Genomic DNA, 22335 nt, shown 5'->3' with positions numbered 1-22335 from the left:
ATTTGCTGATTTCACAACTCTTTTTTTTTTACCCCTCCAACAGGAATCATTAACCAATGGCAACAGGAATCCAAGGATAAAGTGATCTCCCTATTGTTAACCCATCTGCCTTTACTGAAACCGGGAAACATTGAAGCAAAAGTGGAATACATGAAACTGTTGCCTAAAATCCTGGCTCATTCGATTGAACACAACCAACACATAGAAGAGAGCAGGCAGCTTTTGTCCTATGCTTTGATCCATCCTGCCACTTCACTGGAAGACAGGAGCGCTCTGGCCATGTGGCTCAATCACTTAGAGGATCGCACATCGGGTAGTTTTGGCAACCAAAACAGAGGTCGGTCCGATTCTGTGGATTATGGACAGACGCATTACTATCACCAAAGACAGAACTCTGACGACAAGCTGAATGGGTGGCAGAACTCTCGAGATTCTGGGATATGTGTCAGTGCTTCCAGCTGGCAGGACAAAAACCTGGGGTGTGAGAATGGCCATTTGCCCCTCTACTCCTCCTCTTCTGTTCCCACGACGATCAATACTATCGGAACTAATACAAGCACAAGTAAGTACCATAAACGTAAACCACTGCCGAGAGCCGTTTCTGGCTAGTTTCTGTGGCATGTCCGCCCCACAACTGTTTCCTTGCAGCACTTATCGTATTAGAAGAGGGGCCAGTTTTAGCTTGGCCCTGGAAAAACCCTTCTTTATGCTTGATTGCCCAGAATAGTCATTTTGCTGTTTTGCATAGTGTAGGATTTTAAACACGAAGCTGCTTGGAACAAAGATTGAACAGCTAAGAGGTTATAAGAGCAAAAACATCCGTTGTTGGAGGCCGCCACTTTCCTTTCATGCTATTAACCCCAATTCTGGGTAACATTTTCAGACGTGCCTAAGTGATTTAGAAGCCTAAGTTCCATTTTCAGAAGTGACTGAGGCACTTAGATGCCTAAGTCTCATTGGAAGTAATGGAACAAGACTCTCAAGTACCTAAGTCATTTTTGAAAATGGTACATGGCTCCTAATTCAGATGAGCACTTTATAAAACATTAGCTTTTATCTCTATTAGGCAGAGATGTGACTCTGACTGGTAACAGTGGATCTTAGCCGTGCAGTCTTCAGTGTTCTTTATTTCAGTGTTCTTTATTTCTAATGATGCAAAATTCTGGAGTCTTTCCCCATGCAAAGCTCTGACAGACTTCAGTGGGACCTACACAGGCTACGGTACTGCAGGTCTGGGCCCCAGAATTGGATAATGCAGATAAGCCAGGGCATTGTGACTGGCATTTTTAAACAAAGGTTTATGTAGCTTTTGTGTAGAGACTCATTATGGCTCTCCCCCCCTTCCCCCAAACTTTTGTGCCTGCTTACATCTTGGGTGGAGAACAAATGTAGCATCTTCACAGTACAGTTGGAGCCTGTTCTATTGACTGGCGCTTGGTCTTTGTGTCGAAAGATGTTACGAGGGCTGGCATGCCTTTTACCCTGATGAAGGGCAATCTATACCCAGAGACCTTCCTTAAGATACATTACGAGGAATTGTTGTGTCTTCATATAGTGGGTACCAGGGTTTTACAAAGACAGCCCAGATAGTTTTTTTCATAACCAGGTTTCTATCTCAGTTTTAATGGGATCAGCAAATCAGACACTTGCCCTCCCCTCCCTGCCTCTGCTATACCTTTTCCTTGCTCCCCTGCCTGACTTCAGCCTTCACAATCTCCCGCTTACAGTGCTCTTGCTTTCTAGCACTGACAGACATCTCCACTTCCCATGCCTCAAAATGATCCCAGGGTCCAACTGGGTGCTGTTCTTCATATTCAGGGCCCTGTTTTCTATTGCTACCTGAGCACAAGTGCCTGTACGTTAATGGAGAAGTTGACATCCTTCCCCATACTCCCCTGCTCCCATAATAGGAAGTTTCAACTCATCTTCCCCCTCCCTCATCCTTGTCCCCTCATGGCAGACCCCTTTAAACCCATCCGTCTACACATGCCCTTGGACAAGTCCACCCTCTCTCACCCTCTAGTTGCACAAATATCTCACACACAAATCTCCAGGCCTTCGCTGGTGAGCAGATTTAGAAAGTGCTCCTGGTCTTTCCTTTTGATGATTCTGAACACAGTAATTGTACAGAATGTAGAGATCGCTTTCTGGAGGGAAAGCTGCTTGCAGTAAAGAAACTTAACTTGTCTGTCAACCTGTGGAAATTCACAATGAAAAGTTCTGAGAGCATTAGAATGGTTATTAAAGACTTTGTGGTCTCTGTGGATAGAAAATCCATGCTTGAACAATAAGAGTATAGCAGTAGGTATAGGCCACCAAGCACCTGACCAGGATGATGATGGTGATTGTGAAATGCTATGGGAGATTAAGGAGGCTACAAAGGCAGAAAACTCAATAATATTGCGGGATTTCAACTTATCTTCATATTGTCTGTGTGTGTGTCACATCAGGAAGGGATGCAGAGAAAAAATTTCTAGACACGTTAAGTAAATGCTTCTTGGAGCACCTTGTCCTGGAAATCCACAAGGGGAGAGGCAATTCTTGATATATTTCTAAGTGGAACACAGGATCTGGTCCAAGAGGTGCATATAGCTGAATAGCTTGGTAATAGCAACCACGGTGTAATTAAATTTTTCATCCTTGTAGGGGGGAAAATTGTCAAAGAAATCCACCACAGTAGCATTTAGCTTCAGAAATGGGAACTATATACAAATGAAGAAGCTAGTTAAAGAGAAATTAAAAGGAACAGTCTCAAGGGTGAAATGCCTGCAAACCGCATGGAGAAAATTTAAAAACACCATAAAAGAGGCTCAAACTAAATGTATACCCCAATTAAAAAAAAAAACAGTAAGAGGACCAAAAAAAATGTCACCGTGGCTAAACAGCAGAGTTAAAGAGGCGGTTAGAGGCAAAAAGGCATCCTTTCAAAATTGGAAATCAAATCCTAGTGAGGAGAAATGAGAATAAATTCTGGCAAGTTAAGTGTAAAAGTATAACAAGGCAGGCCAAGAAAGAATTTGCAGAGCAACTAGCAAAAGACACAATAGCGAATAGCAATTTTTTTTTAAAATACATCAAAAGCAGGAAACCTGCCAGACTGGGGCCTTTGAATGATCAAGGTGCTGAAGGAAGATGAGGCTGTTTCAGAGAAGCTAAATTAATAATTTTCATTGGTCTTCGCTGTAGAGGCTATGCGGGAGATCCTTGCACCCCAGCCATCCTTTTTAGGTGACAGATCTGAGGAACTGTCCCAGATTGAGGTGTCAATAGAGGAAGTGTTGGAACTAACGGATCAATTAAACAGTAATAAGTCACCAGGACCAGAGGGTATCACCCGAGAGTTCTGAACAAACTCAGATATGAAATTACAGAACTACTAACTGTGATATGTAACCTGTTGCTTAAATCAGCCTCTGAACCAGATGACTGGAGGGTGGCTAATATAACACCTATTTTTTAAAAGGTGGTCCAAAGGCGATCCCACTAACTTCAGAACCAGGCAGATTGGTTGAAACCAATATTAAAGTACAGAATTATCAGACACGTAGATAAACAAAATACGTTGGGGAAGAGTCAATGCGGCTTTTGTAAAAGGAAATCATGCCTCACCAATCTATTAGACTTATTTGAGGGGGCCAACAAGCATGTGGGAAAGGGTGATCCATTGGATATAGTGTAATTGGACTTTCAGAAAGCCTTTGACAAGGTCCCTTACCAATGGCCCTTAAGCAAACTAAGCAGTCATGGGATAAGAGGGAAGATCCTCTCATGGATCAGTAACTGGGTGAAAGAAAGGCTGTTGTTTCTCTCCTTAGCTCTTGTAGCTAGGGCCCTCTTTAAGGTGGAATTTCAAATCCCCAATGATGGTTATGAATTACCATTATGACATGCATTGTTAAAGTCCCCATCCCCATGGTGTGGAGGTGCTCCCATATATATTTGGCTGGTGCATAGAATGCCATGTGGCAGGAACATTGCTCTGTCCTGCTGCACAGATTCTTTGCTGACGGGTCAGACCCCAAGTGCTCCAGGCATGATGTATGTTGAGATTCCTATCTGACTTGCCCCTTTGCCTCATCTTCAGCTAGTGCAGAAATTAAATGGCTCTTGCTGCAAGCACCTGCTGTGCAGAAAATTCTATTAGGTTGTTTCACAGACGAGTCACCCAAGAGGGGATCGTTTTCACTAGGCCCTGGTGGGAGGGTGCATGAGAGGCTGATTGTGAAAAGAGCTGTGCGAAGGATCCAGTTGCATGGCCAGTGCTTCCCAAGTTAATAATAACCACAGCCTGTTTCACTTTTGCCACACACGCTTCCTAATGGTCCTGAATGTACCGCAGCCCTTCTCTCAGCTACTGTCTTTTGCACTGGGGCCTATATTGCATGAAGGATTTAACCAGCCACTACAAAATATACGTTCATTACACCTCTGCACTGAACTAGCAAGCACTGGTCACACACCCGCGGTATCCAGGGCGTTACACCAAGGCGCCTAACCAGTCTCTGGTGATGAAAATGACCCTGTAGGTTTTTAAATGCATGGGAGATTTAAAGGAGAGGGGGAGTGTCTGCAGTGCGTGGATAGGAAGTGTCCATGTTGACAGGCAGATGTGCATTTTATTCTCTCTTTAGCAAAAGAATGGGGCATATTGTGCCTGCCCCCTGCGGAGGTGCACAAAATGGTGTAGTGGGGGAGCTTTTCTCCAGTAGGCACATCCCAGGAGCCAGGCATAGCTTCAGTCCCTGCAGTTTTCTGATCCCAGAGACCTCACCCTCCTAGCTCCCACCAGGGTGCAAGCCACCCCAAAGCGGGAGGGAGATGATAGGGTCATCCCTCCCCCTGACTGACCTGCAGGGAGTGCCTTCTGCACCCTCCTTAGGTGTGGCACAGTGGGCATGCTTCCATGCATGGGCAAGCTCCATGAAGGATAAGACCTCTGCCCAGGTGGTGCATGCACAGTCTGGCCCAGTGTCCGCAGGTTTGGAATGATGCTAGATGAGACTGCTCTGTAAGCTGCAGCATTGCCAGCGCTCGCTATTTGATCGTGAATCTTGCAATATTTGGCATTCTTCTTAAAGCCCCAGCTCCCGGAATCTGGTGATCATGAGAGAATCTCAGCTTTCGTTAAATAAAAGCAAATTCCTAGCCTTCCTGGTTGTGCTGGAAAGCTGGCAGATGGCAGATGTGTGCTGTAAAGGCTCAGAACAAGAAGGCAAATAAAAAGATAAAAAGATCCCTAAATTTATTATTATTTTTAAAAATCTTGTGATTTTGAGGGGGGGGGGCGATTTGTGATTCTTGAACGCTTTGTGTGGCAATGCTGAAATTACAAGAGGTATGTTCACACAGTGCTTTGGTCCCTTATGTTATGGGCTGAAAATGGGGCGGGTACAACACAGAGTTTAGTCTCTGGAGAGGAGGGAGAAGAGCTTGCTCTAGATGCCCTTTCTGAGTAGCTGAAGAGGAACAGAAAGACTGGGGGCACTGATAATCGGGTTTGAAAGGCAGCTGCATCAAACTCTCCTAAGGAAGAAGAGACCTGAGACCAGAGTGATGATCAGGACATTTACCTAAGGGAAAACAGACATGAAAAGGCGAAACCAGGTTGGAGAGAAATAGCTTCTGAGAAGATGGCTACGACATTCTGGCTGCAGCAGGTGAATCATTGCAGGTGGAGATATCCAGCAAGAAATTTTAAGTTCTTCGAATGCTTGCTCATGTCCATTCTGTACTAGGTCTGGGCACTCGCCACATGCACCAGTGCTGGAAACTTTTCCCTCAGTAGTATCCGTAGGGGACCGGCTCTGGCGCCCTGTGGAGTGGCACCCGTATGGCGCAGTATAAGGAGAGCCACCGGCTCCCCCCACTCTCAGTTCCTTCTTGCTGCCAGTGACGGTGCTGGAACATCTGCTGCTTCGACTAGCAGTGTTTCGTTTTCTGTTCTTGTGAACTTTGAAAATCTGTAATGTAGTTGTATATAGTTAGCAGTTTCTTAGTTACCCGTAGTAGTAGTTCTCAACTTTTCATTAGTCCCACAAGTGACAAGTGCCATATCTGCAAGTCCTTTAAAGCTAGGATCAAGAAGGAGCGCATTATCCATCTGAAAGCGCTCCTAATGGAGTCAGCACTCACTCCGGTTCCGGAGCAGCAGTCCGACTCCGCACTGAGCACCGCGGCCTCCATGCGCAGTGCTCCGCCAGCGGCATCCATGAGCCGGCACCCCTCCTCATCCACAGCTCCAGGGAAGAAGCCACTAAAGACTGGGAGAGGAAGATCCCCTACCCCCCGTAAGGGACAGGAGAGGGCTGCGGGTGAGCCACGACCCGTGCCGGGAAGTTCAACACCCCCTTTGGGAAGTCAGTCCTCATCTCAAGTCAAGCGGTGCAGCCCATCCCATGCTTTGCCTACAAGCTTGGATAGCGGTGCAGGCCCTAGGCAGCTTCAGGTGCCATTGACGCCAGAAGCTCTTCAAGTGGCTCAAGACATCCTGATGATCCTGGTACCGCCCTCACCGGCTCCCGCGGTACCCCAGTCTTGGGGAAAACCCGTGCTGGGACCTATGAGTGTCCCCACCTCAGCAGTACTGATCTCCATCAAGAGGGACGTCCCACCAGCAATTGCCCGCCTGAAGCCGTTGCCTCAGGACTGGAGGGTAGACTCAGTGGAGCCCTCTTCAGTCCCCACACCCGGGGCACCGATCGAGGAACTTGAGATGTACCTCGCCTGTAGATTGGTGCAGACCCTCTGAGGCACGCGCCACCCGGCAAGAGCTCTGGGACTGGCCCCGACCATCTCCAAGGGCCTGGTGCCGATCACAGGACCAATTGGACACCAGAGACCGCCAACGGCAGCAGACTCAGGGCCGGGGAGCCAGCCTCGGCAGGACCAGCCCCATAAACGAGCCAAAGGTTACAAGCGCTGCCCGAGCCACCCGCCTCCACCCTCGGCCCAGTCGGGCTTGAGCCGTAATAAGCAGGGGGCCAAACGGACGTTTTGAGGGTGCGACCGAGGCCAACCTACCAGACTATTCCCCAGATCCCTCTTTCCCAGTGTTCTCCGACTGCCTTTTCCCTTTCCTCCTGTCGTGGACCACTATAACTTCGGACCTTTGGGTCCTCAGTACAGTGGAACAGGTTATATCCTCCAGTTCCTTTCTATCCCCTCTCCCACCTGCCTTCCCCATCCCTCTTCAGGGACCCCTTTCACGAGAGTCTCCTCACAGAGGAGGTAAATGGGTTACTACAGCTAGGTGTGGTGGAGTGGTTCTATTCCTGGTACTTTTTAATCCCAAAGGCCATGGGTAGTCTGTGGCCCATCCTGGACCAGCCAGACTTCAACAAGTACTTTCAAAAGCTAAAGTCCCGCATGGTCTCTCTGGCTTCTATTATCCCCTTCCTGGATCCAGGAGCCTGGTATGCTGCCCTTGACTTGAAGGACGCATACTTCCACATAGCAATCTTTGGAGGACACAGACGCTTCCTCCGGTTTATGGTGGGGCCCCACCACTGCCAGTTTACAGTCCTCCCGTTCGGCCTAGTGACAGCACCGAGGGTGTTTACCAAGTGCATGTTGGTGGCGGCGGCTTACCTCAGGCGCCAGGGTATCCAGATCTACCCATACCTCGATGACTGGCTTGTTAAGGGGGGCTCCAAGTCTCAAGTCTGAAGGGATGTTGTGGTGCTTCAAGCCACGTGCCGCTCTCTGGGCCTACTGGTGAATGACAAAAAGTTGACGTTCGTCCCAGTGCAGAGGATAGAGTTCTTCGGAGCGGTCCTCGACTCTATCTGCGCCAGAGCATTCCTGCCCCTGAAAAGGTTCCACACAATGGCAAACCTCATCGCAGAAGTCTCTGCGTTCCCTCTGACTGCAGCCAGGGTCTGCCTGCGCCTGCTAGGCCACATGGCAGCGTGCATTTACGTGATCCACCATGCCAGACTCCAGATGCGACGATCTATTCCCAGTCCCGAGACCTCCTGGGGAAGACCATTACCATTCCCCAGGCAATACAAACCTTGCTGAGATAGTGGACCGACCGCAGGACAGTCCTCGAAGGGGTTCCATTCGACAACCCTCCTCACTCCATTGAGCTGGTGTCAGACGTCTTGGACCTCAGCTTGGGGGCACATCTCAGCAAACCTCCAGACACAGGGGATGTGGTCCCCCGGAGGAGGCACAGTTACACATGAATGTCAAAGAGCTCCGAGCGGTCCGGTTGGCGTGTGGAGTCTTCTTTCCCCACCTGTCGGGCAAGGTGGTATGAGTCCTGACGGACAACACAGCCTCAATGTTCTACATCAATAGGCAAGGGGGAGCCCGCTCGTCGGCTCTCTGTCAGGTCTGTGGGACTTCTGCATCAGCCATGTAATCCACCTGGAAGCTTGTCACCTTCTCAGCGTCAGGAATATGCTGGCAGACCAGCTCAGCAGGGACTTCTCCTCTCACCATGAGTGGTCACTCCATCCAGAGGTAGCCTGCAGGATCTTCCAAAGGTGGGGAACTCCCCAAGTGGACCTGTTCCCTACCAGACAGAACAGGAAATGCCACCGGTTTTGTTCTCGACAGGGTCTGAGCAAGGACTCTCTCCCTGATGACTTCCTCCTGTCGTGGTCATGGAGCCTGATGTGTGAGTTCCCTCCGATTCCTCTCATCAGCAGGGCCCTGGCATAGATCAAGAGAGACCAGGTGCAGGTTATCATGATTGCCCTGGCGTGGGCTCGTCAGCATTGGTTCAGCACACTCATGAGCCTGTCAGTGGCCCCTCCCTGACCCCTGCCCAACCGACCAGACCTGCTGTTGCAGGACCACAGTTGGCTCTTACACCCCAACCTCTGGTCCCTCCACTTCTCGGCATGGATGCTGCAGGGCTGAACCCAGAGAAGCGGATGCAAGGAGTCCAACAGGCCTTCCTGGAAAGTAGAAAGCCCTCAACTAGACTGACTTATCTGGCCAAGTGGATGAGGTTTTCCCTCTGGGCATCCGAATGGGGCATCTCTCCCTCGCGTTCCTCCATACAGGCTGTCCTGGACTACTTGCTCTGCTCTAGGCTCACTGGCCTGCCCTCTGAACCACTGGGGTCCTGCTCCCTTTCCCTTCTGTCATGGAAGGTCACGTTCCTGGTGGCGGTGACATGGTGAGACAGGTCTCAGAAATTAAAGCCTTGATCTCAGAACCGCCGTACGCTGTCTTCTACAAAGATAAGGTTCAGTTGTGGCCCCACCCAGCCTTCCTGCCAAAGGTGGTCTCCACCTTCCATATGAACCAGGACATCTTCCTCCCAGTGTTCTGTCCCAAACTGCACAAGACCAGTGAGAAAAGGCATCTTCACGCCCTGGACTTCTGGAGGGCCTTGGCTTTTTACTTAGAACGTACCAACCCTTTCTGTAAATCGACTCAACTCTTCATCGCTACAGCAGATAGGATGAAGGGTCCTCGCAGAGGATTTCCAATTGGATCACTTCGTGCATAAGGACCTATTACGACCTGGCAGTGATTTCAGGGGCATATTCAGGGGGGCGCCAGAGTCAGTCCCCTTTGGATACTGCTGAGGGGAAAACTTCTGGCACCAGTGCATGTGGAGAGCAAGCACACCACAGTGGAATGGACATGAGCAACGCATCTCGAAGAATACCAGTTACAGAAAAGGTGACTGTCTTTTCTAAAGTACTTGGCCCTCTTTTCAAAAGAAACCGTTAAACGCTTTGATGCAAAGACTCGTCCCTTCTGTTATGTTTGCACAGAGCCTAGCTCAGATCCTGATCGGGACCTTTAAGTGTTGCCACAATGCGTAGAAATAAACAAGGAGAGAATTATAAATAATTACTCCATTTTCTGAAATGCTGAGACTTTTTTGAAGTCACAGAGAATGCAAAAAAGCATCTAACTCAGCAGGCCACCCCAGGTGATTCAGCAGAAGCATCCAAGAGTAGCAGCCCGTTTTGCTGGATGGATCTGACATGGTTGGATTCCTCAGAATTGTTCTTCGTCCTGGGATTTTGTTGGGAAGCCCCCGTACTTGTCTCTCTCTCCCCGCTACCCCTTCCTATTCCATTTGTCTTTGCTCCCTCTTCCTAGTTCACCTCACCACTGATGTGGCTTGCTGTACTTTACCTCTCCTTTACATCAACGCTCCCTCACATAGCTTCCCTGCACAAACACCCCTCTCCCAGGCGAGCGATTTCCTGGCACATTACAATGACCTCTTTTTGCATCGCCAGAGCCCTCATGCCTGCCATCAAACGGCTCTGATTCCACTGAAAGATTTATAGAGCCTATATTCATGGAACCTTTCCACCAAGTTTAATGCCAGGGGCAAGTGTTCACGTTTATGAAGCCGAGTGGGTTTGCAATGTATCTAAATGTTCCCTCAGCCCAGCCCCAACCTTTAATGTTACGCTGTAACTTTGATAAACATTTGCAGTAATGGCTGCAGTGGTTCACTAATATCCTGTGAACACTGAGCTCTAGCTGTGGCCCTGTGTTTGTTTCCAATGTATTTATATAACCACATGTTCCATTGAGGGAAGCACATCGAATTCTGTGGAGAGAACCACGGGAGGGGCAGCGGCAGCCAGTCACTTTCCCCTAGCACGTTGCACTGGATCACTCATGAGAATCACAGCGTTATAAGGTGCTGACATTCAAGCCGATATGAGGTGGCAAAGCCTGCTGATGTTTTTTGATGGCAACATGTTCTGACAATCTGCAGGCACAGCTGGAGACAACCCAGTTGTACTTCATACGCTCGTCCATAACCTTCCTTAACACAATATTTGCTTGGACATGAAGCACAGTAAGTCCACAAACAGATGCTAAAAAATAAACACGGCTAGTCAGCCTTTGTCCCAGCCCCTCGATACAATCAATATGCCCATTAATCTTCTATTCCAAAGCAAATCCCTCAAATACTTAGTGTTTGTTTAGTTTTTAAAAAAAGTTCCTGTTTTATCCATAATAGCTTCTGTCCAGCCGGTGGTCTAAACAGTGTGTTCCAGGGCACAGATTTCAGCATGCTGTCTCTGCAAAGGTACTGCTTGTTTCTGACGTCAAATCTGGTCAAAGTCTTTCTCAGAGGAGTGGTGAGCTTGCTCTAGGGACACTTTGTCTGGTGCCTGGGCATATTGTTATTATACACTACTATGTGTAACCCTTCTGCCCATCAGAGTTGGCAGCAACAAGGGCCGGGTTCAATATCTAGGGGATCCATTCCAATAACAAAATGCAAACCGGCTCGAGCCCCCACCCAGTGACCTGGGACAAATATATACCACCCCCGCTGGGCGCCTCCAAGAGGCAATACTTCCCCTCTCGCAAGCACATAGTCTGAGTGTAGCAAAAAGCCTTTTAATAACAGAGAGAAACAATGTGGCATTATGTTGGGGAAACACCACCAACAGGATTCATAACACAACCCATGAGCAAAAAGAAACCACCCCAAGCAAATTGGGGCATGCCCCTTTCCCTCGGGTTCTTGAGTCCCAGCACCCAAACGTCTCTTGAGTCCAGCAATCCACAAATCACCCAAAGTCCAAAAAGTCCAGCCCCAGAGTTCAAAAGTTCATCTGCATAGTGTTACTCCCCAGTCTGGCTAAAATGTGCCTGTGTGTGGGGGGAAAGGGGTAAGGGGCACCTTACGTGTCCTGAAGCTGACTGCCCCACAGGGCTCTGCTCTGCTACGCTGTCTCACGAACGGCTCTGCTCCACCACGACCGGCTCTGCTCTGCACAGCTCGCCGTCTCACAAACACACCGCTGTCTCACGGATGGCTCCGCTCCACCACGACCGGCTCCACTCCGCACAGCTCGCCGTCTCACGAACAGCTCTGCTCAGCTCGCCGTCTCACGAACACGCCGCTGTCTCACGAACGGCTCCGCTCCACCACGACCGGCTCTGCTCTGCACAGCTCGCTGTCTCACGAACGGCTCCGCTCTGCACAGCTTGCCGTCTCACGAACAGCTCTGCTCAGCTCGCCATCTCACGAATACACCGCTGTCTCACGGACTGCTCCGCTCCACCACGACCGGCTCTGCTCGACACAGCTCGCTGTCTCACAAACAGCTCTGCTCAGCTCGCTGTCTCACGAACGGCTCCGCTCTGCACAGCTCGCCGTCTCACGAACAGCACCACTGCACGCTAGATCTTCCGGCTCCCCACTACTTGACACAGTGCTCAGTGATTTCAGCTCTCAGTGATTTCAGCTCATAGTAGTGGGGGCCTTAGTGCTGGTGCACCATAAGGCCAACGTGAATGCAGCCCAGTACCTGTAGCAAGACTCTTAATAGACCCAAAATTAGCTCTGACATTCCACAGTGGAGAGAGACAGAGGTGCAATTGGTGCTTCAGGCCCTCACAAAGGGGCCCACACCACCAGGTACTAATACCTGTCTCAAGTCTCTCTCAATTCACACAGTTTTGGAACCCATGACCCTTGCCTAGCAAGTGCTACTCAGTTGATGGTGAGTCCCTCCATCATAACAAAAGGCCAAGTACAGTTCCAAGCACAGTTCCCATAATCAGGGTAATAACAATTTACTCTTCCCGCCCCAATAACAAAGACACTGGGGATCCCACAACAGCTGAAGTGACCATTTGGGCAGCTATGGCCTCAGTCTAGGCGGGGTGGGTGTGCCTATGCAAATGAGATCGGCCCCTGAAGTTTTTTTTTCCACAACTTGCCACACCTCACCACCAGATGTCAGGGTGGAGCTCATCCTGACACTGCTTACATCCTCCCCCCAGCCGAGAATTTGTCGTCCCGACAAATCACACGCCCTTTATACCAACTCATTGGTTTCCTCCAAAGGGCCTCAGGAAGCCCACTTTAGCTTCCACAAGCCTGTGTGCTAAATGTATTGGCTCCTCACTAGTCACCCCAGGTGCATCATAAGTTAACCGTTTCACTGGTCTTATCACCCTGTCTCGTCTATTGAGACTCTCTGTTGCCGAGGTAGGGGGAACATCCTCTTGAGTGACGGATGGAGAGGCTTCCCTGGAGGGTCCCTCGGCTACTGGCGTAGGCCCCTGCACTCCTAGTTCTAATGCTGGAGGGTTCAAGGTGCCCAGGGCATCCTCTACCTGTGTGTCTCCACTGTCCAATAACCTGTGTGTGTCATCACAGGGGGGTCTCATCAGCGGCACCGGGGTGTCAGAAAGGGGCCTAAATAATTCCGCCATGGGGTTTAGGGCGGAAGAGGGAAAAATCTCGTTTGGTTCAGCTGATCGAGACTGAAATCTTGTCTCCATCCCAGGATACACCAGGGTTGTGTCTTCCTCCTCAGACTCACTCTCAGATGTGCAGAATAGGGGTAAGTTAGCTGCAGGGGGCCCGCTGTCTGTTTTGGATGGCGGCTTGGGTCTAGCACCTCTGTTCTGCCCGGCTGCCCTGTCGTGGCCCGTCTCATAAGGGATGCTTACCAATTCCCCCACAGGGAGCAAAAGGTTTCTATGCACCGTCTTTATTTGCCCTGGGCCGTCTTCAGGTTTGATCTTGTAGACCGGCAGATCTCCCAGCTTTTCCATCACCAGGTAAGGTATTGCCTTCCATCTGTCAGCTATCTTGTGTTTGCCAGCAATACCCAAATTTCGCAGCAGGACTCTGTCCCCCGGCTGGAGCTCCTGCGAACGCACTCTAGCATCATATCGATGTTTGTTGCGGTCTGCGTTCTTCCGAGCCGCAGCGGTAGCTAAGCGATAAGCATCCTGCAGCTTTTCTCTTAGTCGGGATACATATTGCTGGTGAGTTTCATAGCTATCTCCATCCTCTGATACACCAAAGCACAAGTCTATGGGTAATCTTGGTTCTCGCCCAAACATCAAGAGATATGGGGTGACTCCCGTAGCATCGTTCTTTGTGGCATTGTAGGCATGCACCAGAAATGCGACATGCTGGCTCCAGGTTGCCTTCTGCTCTGGTCGCAAAGTTCCCAACATATCTAATAGGGTTCGGTTGAACCTCTCTGGCTGAGGATCACCTTGGGGGTGATAAGGCGTTGTCCTAGACTTTTTAATTCCTGCTATCTTCAGCACCTCCTTCAGAAGGTGACTCTCAAAATCCCGCCCCTGATCAGAGTGTATCCGAGCCGGGAATCCATAGACTGAGAAATATTTGTCCCACAATACTCGAGCGACGGTGGTGGCCCTCTGATCACGTGTGGGATATGCCTGTGCATACCGCGTAAAATGGTCAGTCACTACTAGAATGTTCCCAACATTCCTCTTGTCTACCTCTACAGACAAGAAATCAATGCATACCAATTCCAAAGGTTTGTTGCTGGTGATGTTCTTGAGATATGCAGCCCTCGTGGGCAGAGTTTTCCTTTGAACACATCGAGCGCAAGTCTCACATTTCCTGCGAACATCTTCAGCCATTCGGGGCCAATAGAACCTACTACGAATAAGTTCCAGGGTCCTCTCCATCCCTAAATGCCCAAAGTCATCATGCAGAGCCCTCATGGCCAGGGCTCTGTACTTTTTTGGCAGCACTAGTTGTGCTCGTTGTTTTTGTAAAGGGTCAGTGGTCATTCGGTGTAGCACTCCCTGAATCAGTTTTAGTTTGGTCCATTCTCTCAATAGTAGTTTACCCTCCGGGTTAGGTGGGACAACCGCAGCTGGGCTTCGCCCCTCCCTTTTGGCAAGTAGTGTATCACGAATGTCAATATCTTGCCGCTGGGCTTCTTGCCAGTCCGCCGCATTGAGCATGGGCAAAGGAGATTGGTCCAATGCAATATAGTTCACTGAAGCAGAAGGCATGCATTCAGGGGGCAGGCCCAAAGCTTCTGCAACACATCCCTGAAGGCTCTCACGGGCCTCTGGCTCTCGGCGACTCACACTGCAAATAGCTCTCACTCCATCTGTGGGTATCACCGCAACTTCTGGAGCCTGTGGACGCCTGGACAATGCATCTGCATCTACATTGCTTCTCCCTGATCGGTACTGAATGCTGAACTCATAGCTAGCCAAGGCGGCTACCCATCTCTGCCCTGTAGCATCCAGCTTAGCACTTGTTAACACATAAGTCAGTGGATTGTTGTCTGTCCACACCTGGAACTGAGCACCATACAAGTAGTCTCGAAATTTCTCAGTGATGGCCCATTTCAGGGCCAAAAATTCCAGCTTGTGGGTGGGATAGCGAGTTTCACTATCAGACAATCCTCGGCTGGCAAAGGCTACAGGTTTACGTTTGCCTTCCACTTCCTGGTACAGGACTGCTCCCAGACCCTCCAAACTGGCATCAGTATGCAGGATAAAGGGTTTGCTTGGGTCAGCAAAAACTAGGACTGGAGCATGAGTTAGGCAAGTAATGATTTCTCGAAAAGCCCTTTCACATCTCTCATCCCACCGTGGCCCAAATGGTTCAAATGGGCCATAGTGTCTCTGCACAGGGGGCTTTGGAGACCTCCCCTTATTCTTGGACTTAGATTTGTTCTTGCTGGACTGATGTCCCCTGGTGAGATCGTTCAGAGGCTTTACAATCGTAGCATAGTTTTTCACAAATCTGCGGTAGTAGCCACTAAATCCGAGAAAGGTCTTGAGTTCTCTGTAGTTACTGGGACGTGGCCATGTAGTGAGTGCTTCTATTTTATCAGGATCAGTACTCACACCCTCTTGGGACACGATGTGACCCACATACTTCACTGAGGTTCTGCAGAACTGGCATTTGTCAATTGAAAGCTTCAGACCATAATCCTCCAACCTATCAAGCACTTTAAGAAGTCTTTCTTCATGCTCCTCTAAGGTTCTTCCAAACACAATCAGGTCATCCAAATAAACTAACACTTGCAGTAAATTCATGTCTCCCACAACTTTCTCCATGAGACGTTGAAAGGTGGCAGGTGCTCCAGAAATCCCTTGGGGCATGCGTTCGAACTGATAAAACCCTAATGGGCAGATGAAGGCTGTCTTCTCCTTATCTTCTTCTCCCAGAGGGATCTGGTAGTATCCACTTCGAAGATCCAACACAGAGAACCACTGGCTTCCCAGCAAACAGTCTAAGGCATCTTGCACTCGAGGCATAGTGTACTGGTCGACCACAGTACGGCTGTTTAGGGTGCGGTAGTCAATACACATCCGAATTTTCCCATTCTTTTTACGGACTACCACAATGGGTGAGGCGTATGGGCTGCGGGACTCTGTAATGATGCCATTCGCAGCCAGCTCCTGAAGATGATGTCGCACATCTTCCATCTCAGAGAGAGCAATCTTCCTAGATCTCTCCCTGAAAGGTCGAGAGTCATGGAGTCTGATATTGTGCTCTACTCCTTTTGCACATCCCACATCCCACTCATGCAGTGAGAACACCTTGGATCTTTCACAAAGTTTCTTCCTCAGGCGATCTTTCCAGTCCTCGGACACTGGTGAATCTCCAAAGTCAAACTTTGCTGGGTCTATTGTGGGAACTTGAGTTTCACACTGGGGTTTTACAATCGACTCAGGCTCAAAGAGGTCTGCTATCTTTTGTCCTTGCTTCACAACAACATCACGACTCGTTTCATTAGCAATCAGTATAGTCACCCTTTCCTGGGCTTCAGCAGGTAGGGTTATGACTCCACTGGGGACCAGCACTCCTTCAGGGAGCTCTCCTCCCATCGGCTGCTCTATCATTGCTAACGTCCCTTTACTGCCTTTCAGACAGGTACTCATGACAAGCACCTCTTGCTCCGTCCTTGCAGGCACTACTAAGGGGGTCGTGCCCGCGTACTTCAGTGCCCCAAGCGGTAGCTCAGATGTCTCCCTTTTAGAGCTCTCAATTTTCCTATAGGCTTCAGCACAAAGCGTATGGATCATCAGGGTATTCAGGTACTGGTCCCCAGCCCGCCTTCTGCAGTAATCCGCGAGTACCTTGAAGAGACTGGAGTTGGTCCCTATCAGCACAGACATATCAGAGGTCCCTTTAGGGTCAGGGCATATTAAGGCAGCTGTGTCTACCTCTTCTCTTACCCCAGCAACCTCCTCTGGGAATTCCAGGTGCACTATGACATACCCTTGGTAGGGGTATTCATCCATGCTGAGGCCACACAGGCCAAGGCCAGTCAGTGGCTGTATAGGCAGGTGCCTAAGCATCTGCTGGTAGAATGACTGAAATATAATAGTCACTTGAGATCCAGTGTCAAGCACTGCTTTACACTCCACCCCTTCAATCCTCACCGTGACCTCTGCTCGAGGCCCTATCAGTCCTGCGGGGATCCCAGCTGGACAGTCTTTTCTGGGGGAATCTTCAAATCCTGCAGAACTGGGGGGTCCCCGTCCCCAGACCCTCTGGCAGCTACCGGATCTCTCCCAACTGATCCTCAGCTTTCCATACACCAAGGAGGGGTTTTCTTCCTTACGGCACTTGGCAGCACTGTGTCCATCCTGACCACATCGGTAGCAGAAGAATTGACCTTTCCCCCTTCGCCTGGGTGGGATGGTGGCTCTAAGTGCGGGCTTCTCAATTGCCACCGGTTGAGGCTTCTTATTCCTGGAAGTCTTAACTTGGTCAATGGTACTTTGCAGCTCAGCTATCCGTTCCGTCAGGACCTGCATTTGTTGGGCAAGTTCCTCTCTGGTGCTCACCATCAGTACACTGGCCGCTTGCAGTGGTGTTGTGCTGGCTGGATCCGATGTTTGGGCTTCCCAAAACTCACTGGCAGCCTGCCTTTCTTCCTCCTCTCTGACCTCTTTCATCAGCTGGGAGTAACTTGGGGGATGTTCCCGTCGTTCTCTTAGCTGGAGATGAAGTAGAATCGGGTTCTGATACTGAGTTCCTCTTACAATTTGAGCCAGTCTGGTCCGATCCATCTGCTCAGCAGTCACTGCTCCCCTCATGACAGCTCTCTGAAGCAGTCTCTCCAGTCTCTGTATGTAGGCTGAAGCCTTCTCGCCCTTTTGTTGTCGGGAATTAAGGAACTTACAGTAGCTGTCTTCAGGGTCCTCTACACTCCCAAAGTTGTGTTCAAGGGCCTCTAGGCAGTCCTTCACACTGACCCCAGGGTCAGTGAGCTTCAGGGTGCGAATCACATCTAATGCTGGGCCGCCAAGGCTCTCTATGAGGCATCTTCGCTTTTCTGCATCTGGTACGGCCCACTCTTGCAGCATTTCAGTGGTATGCTCTAACCAGGGTTCAAACTCCTCCTCCCCAGCAAATAATCTTAACTTACGACAAGAGTTTGACGCAGCATGGGACAGCACAACCTTTTCCAATGTTTGCTCCAGAGCTTTTCTCCAATCAGCCCAGGCTGCAGCCTCTGAGCTAGAAGCTGCTGAGCCAGGGCCCAACAAACCTGACAAATTAGCCATTATACAAACAGTAATTTCCTCAAAATATAAGCACAAACAAAAAAATATATAAATTGTTTTCCAATGTAGTGGATCACTCAACAGGTGCTTGCGAGGGGTACTGACCCAGGGATCCCGGACGAGCCCCCAAAAATGTAACCCTTCTGCCCATCAGAGTTGGCAGCAACAAGGGCCGGGTTCAATATCTAGGGGATCCATTCCAATAACAAAATGCAAACCGGCTCGAGCCCCCACCCAGTGACCTGGGACAAATATATACCACCCCCGCTGGGCGCCTCCAAGAGGCAATACTTCCCCTCTCGCAAGCACATAGTCTGAGTGTAGCAAAAAGCCTTTTAATAACAGAGAGAAACAATGTGGCATTATGTTGGGGAAACACCACCAACAGGATTCATAACACAACCCATGAGCAAAAAGAAACCACCCCAAGCAAATTGGGGCATGCCCCTTTCCCTCGGGTTCTTGAGTCCCAGCACCCAAACGTCTCTTGAGTCCAGCAATCCACAAATCACCCAAAGTCCAAAAAGTCCAGCCCCAGAGTTCAAAAGTTCATCTGCATAGTGTTACTCCCCAGTCTGGCTAAAATGTGCCTGTGTGTGGGGGGAAAGGGGTAAGGGGCACCTTACGTGTCCTGAAGCTGACTGCCCCACAGGGCTCTGCTCTGCTACGCTGTCTCACGAACGGCTCTGCTCCACCACGACCGGCTCTGCTCTGCACAGCTCGCCGTCTCACAAACACACCGCTGTCTCACGGATGGCTCCGCTCCACCACGACCGGCTCCACTCCGCACAGCTCGCCGTCTCACGAACAGCTCTGCTCAGCTCGCCGTCTCACGAACACGCCGCTGTCTCACGAACGGCTCCGCTCCACCACGACCGGCTCTGCTCTGCACAGCTCGCTGTCTCACGAACGGCTCCGCTCTGCACAGCTTGCCGTCTCACGAACAGCTCTGCTCAGCTCGCCATCTCACGAATACACCGCTGTCTCACGGACTGCTCCGCTCCACCACGACCGGCTCTGCTCGACACAGCTCGCTGTCTCACAAACAGCTCTGCTCAGCTCGCTGTCTCACGAACGGCTCCGCTCTGCACAGCTCGCCGTCTCACGAACAGCACCACTGCACGCTAGATCTTCCGGCTCCCCACTACTTGACACAGTGCTCAGTGATTTCAGCTCTCAGTGATTTCAGCTCATAGTAGTGGGGGCCTTAGTGCTGGTGCACCATAAGGCCAACGTGAATGCAGCCCAGTACCTGTAGCAAGACTCTTAATAGACCCAAAATTAGCTCTGACATTCCACAGTGGAGAGAGACAGAGGTGCAATTGGTGCTTCAGGCCCTCACAAAGGGGCCCACACCACCAGGTACTAATACCTGTCTCAAGTCTCTCTCAATTCACACAGTTTTGGAACCCATGACCCTTGCCTAGCGAGTGCTACTCAGTTGATGGTGAGTCCCTCCATCATAACAAAAGGCCAAGTACAGTTCCAAGCACAGTTCCCATAATCAGGGTAATAACAATTTACTCTTCCCGCCCCAATAACAAAGACACTGGGGATCCCACAACAGCTGAAGTGACCATTTGGGCAGCTATGGCCTCAGTCTAGGCGGGGTGGGTGTGCCTATGCAAATGAGATCGGCCCCTGAAGTTTTTTTTTCCACAACTTGCCACACCTCACCACCAGATGTCAGGGTGGAGCTCATCCTGACACTGCTTACATATGTTTCAGGTTTTAAATACGATAAATTGATGTCCATTAAAGAATCCCCTTTGTGAGATGTTCCAATATTGTTTACTTCCCCATGATTCAATCTGGACCCAGAGTGACACCCCTGAGATCAGATTCTGCCCTGTCGAGTGGCTCAGCAGGCATATCAATGGCTTTGGAACATCTTCCTCTATTGCTAGTTTGCACTTCTGTTGCTGTCTTATGTGATCACAGAGTTGAGAAAATGGCCAGCAAAGGGTATTACATATATCATTTATAGGTACAATAACTATGGGCCAAATTCTGTTCTCCATTCCAACAAGTGTAAATCTAGATTAAGGCTATTTAATGGAGTTACTCTAGGTTTGCACTAATGTAAATGATATGAGAGTCCAACCCAATGTTAACAGCCGGTCGGTCACAACTGTCTGACAGTGGTCAGTCCCTACTGTTTGTGGGAAGGGTAGTAAGTGACATAGTTTTTCCTCTGTACTTAATTTACAGTGTCCCATTAATAGATGTATCTGTTTCTATGGCTGGAGAACACAAGTGGACATTAGACAAAACTTCCAGTAGGCCCAGGGAAGGAAGAAACAAAGGGCCCTTGACTGCGGATAGAACGTTGGGAGCTCTTTATAGATTTGCTCTAGTCACTGTTGTTTCAGGCTCCCAGACTGTTCAGATTCCCTACTGTCCTCAGTGCGACAGGATGCCAAGCAGAAAACCCACCCCCTTTAAAAAGCGACTGAAAAATTATGAAGTCCATATTTAATCAGGAAAAATTCCCATTGACTTTGGCGAGAGGGTCTTCTGGGTAAAGACTGAATAAAATTTAATGAAGAACTTTAAGATCTGGCCTGGGGATTGAATAGCAATTTTAGGGAAGAGTGATGCTCAAGAGAGAGATTGAAGACTCAGAGGAAGAGAGAGCAAAGGATAAGGAAGGGCAGTCCATATGGGGCTCTTAAAGGTACAGTTTTTCAAGGCACTGCTGTGTTCTCAGGATCATTGACATCATCAATTTTGTGTCCTAACACTATAGGACAGTGATGATGTCTGGTTATTCTGCTCAGCAGTCCAAGAATGAAGATCATGAGCTGGACTCTTCTCAGCTACACCAGTGCACACCCACCAGGTCTGATTGTGATCTCATGCTGGTGTAAATAGGAGCAGAATCTGGCTCATTAACTTCAATGGAGTTACTCCAGATTGACCCCAGCATAGCTGAGAGCAGAATCTTGCTCTGTGTTTTCTCACAGTGCCCCAGTTTCCTTACAAGACTATAAAGAGTCTGTTGTTTTTAAAATTTCAGTTACTGCATGTCGAATGCCAGACCATGGACGACATTTAGGCCTTGTCTTATACTTCAGTTCTTACCTGAGCTTGCAAGTTAACCAATTAATGATATGTTTGACTCTAAGCATGCTTTCTGTCTGCACACAACATGTTAATTCTTGGTTAGTAAACATGGCACCTTGCCATGTGTCATTCCTACAGGGCTAGTACATGGTTGACTTCCTGTACCCAGATCACAATGCTGTTATTTTGCAGTGTAGACAGGAGTGTACCCTTTCCCCTTACAATGTCTCTGTAACTGGTTTGATTAATTCTCCTTCCTCCTAGCTCTCTGTGCGATAAAACACCCCAGAGCACATTGCCCCATGTGTGGCTGATGACATTCTGTGTGCATGTCCTCCCTAACCCACACTGAGGCATTATGGGGTAGATGCCCGGTTTTTCCCAGAATGCACAGGTTCATACGCAGGCAGGATGATTGATGTGGGTTGCAAACTCATTTGACACATGGTTGCATTATGGAAAAAAATGACAGTATAGACCCAGCCATGGTTGTTGCAGCTGAGTCAGAGGATAATTACAAAATGACCTGGTTACAAAATCACGGCTGCATTTGCAGTGTAAATGGAGCTTTAAAAAAAATCCCAACATGAAACAATGAAAACTAAAGATCCTTTTTGCATAAAGCAAGGGGGCAGTTGTGAAGAACTGCCTTCTCTCAATGGGATTCTTACTATGCCAGCCTTCACAGAGACAAACTGTCTGTAATTTGCCCTCTCTGTTCTTGTACCTACACAAACACAATTCCTTTTAAAGTTATTAATGCATCGTTAAATATTCTGCTGTGCAGCTGGCACTGGAATGAGCAGAGTCTTTTAAAAACTCAATTTAATAAAACCAGTACAAATCTTTGGCTCCTCTCTCAAGATGTATGACAGAGAGGTAAGAAATGAAAGTTCCAGACCCATAGTTTATTACATTCAGGCACTCACTTTTTTTGCCTATGTAATTGGTTCCACCTGAAAATGAGCTTGCTGCATATGAGTTTTCATTTGTCAACTG

At 49.2% G+C, this 22335-nt stretch overlaps 1 protein-coding gene across 8 annotated transcripts in view; it reads left to right on the top strand.

The window, feature by feature from the left end:
* Positions 1–22335, top strand: part of SAMD4A (sterile alpha motif domain containing 4A) — a 215115-nt gene that overhangs the window by 120269 nt on the left and 72511 nt on the right. For all 8 annotated transcript variants that reach the window (XM_043548839.1, XM_043548838.1, XM_043548842.1 and 5 more), the window contains one exon: positions 44–562. In XM_043548839.1, coding sequence (XP_043404774.1) covers positions 44–562 — 519 coding nt within the window. The remainder of the gene's footprint in view (positions 1–43; positions 563–22335) is intronic.

This window comes from Chelonia mydas, chromosome 6 (assembly GCF_015237465.2).
Source record: "Chelonia mydas isolate rCheMyd1 chromosome 6, rCheMyd1.pri.v2, whole genome shotgun sequence".
Classification (NCBI taxonomy): domain Eukaryota; kingdom Metazoa; phylum Chordata; order Testudines; family Cheloniidae; genus Chelonia; species Chelonia mydas.
The sequence above is the reverse complement of the archived record's forward strand: the minus strand, read 5'-3'. Positions and strand labels throughout refer to the sequence as shown.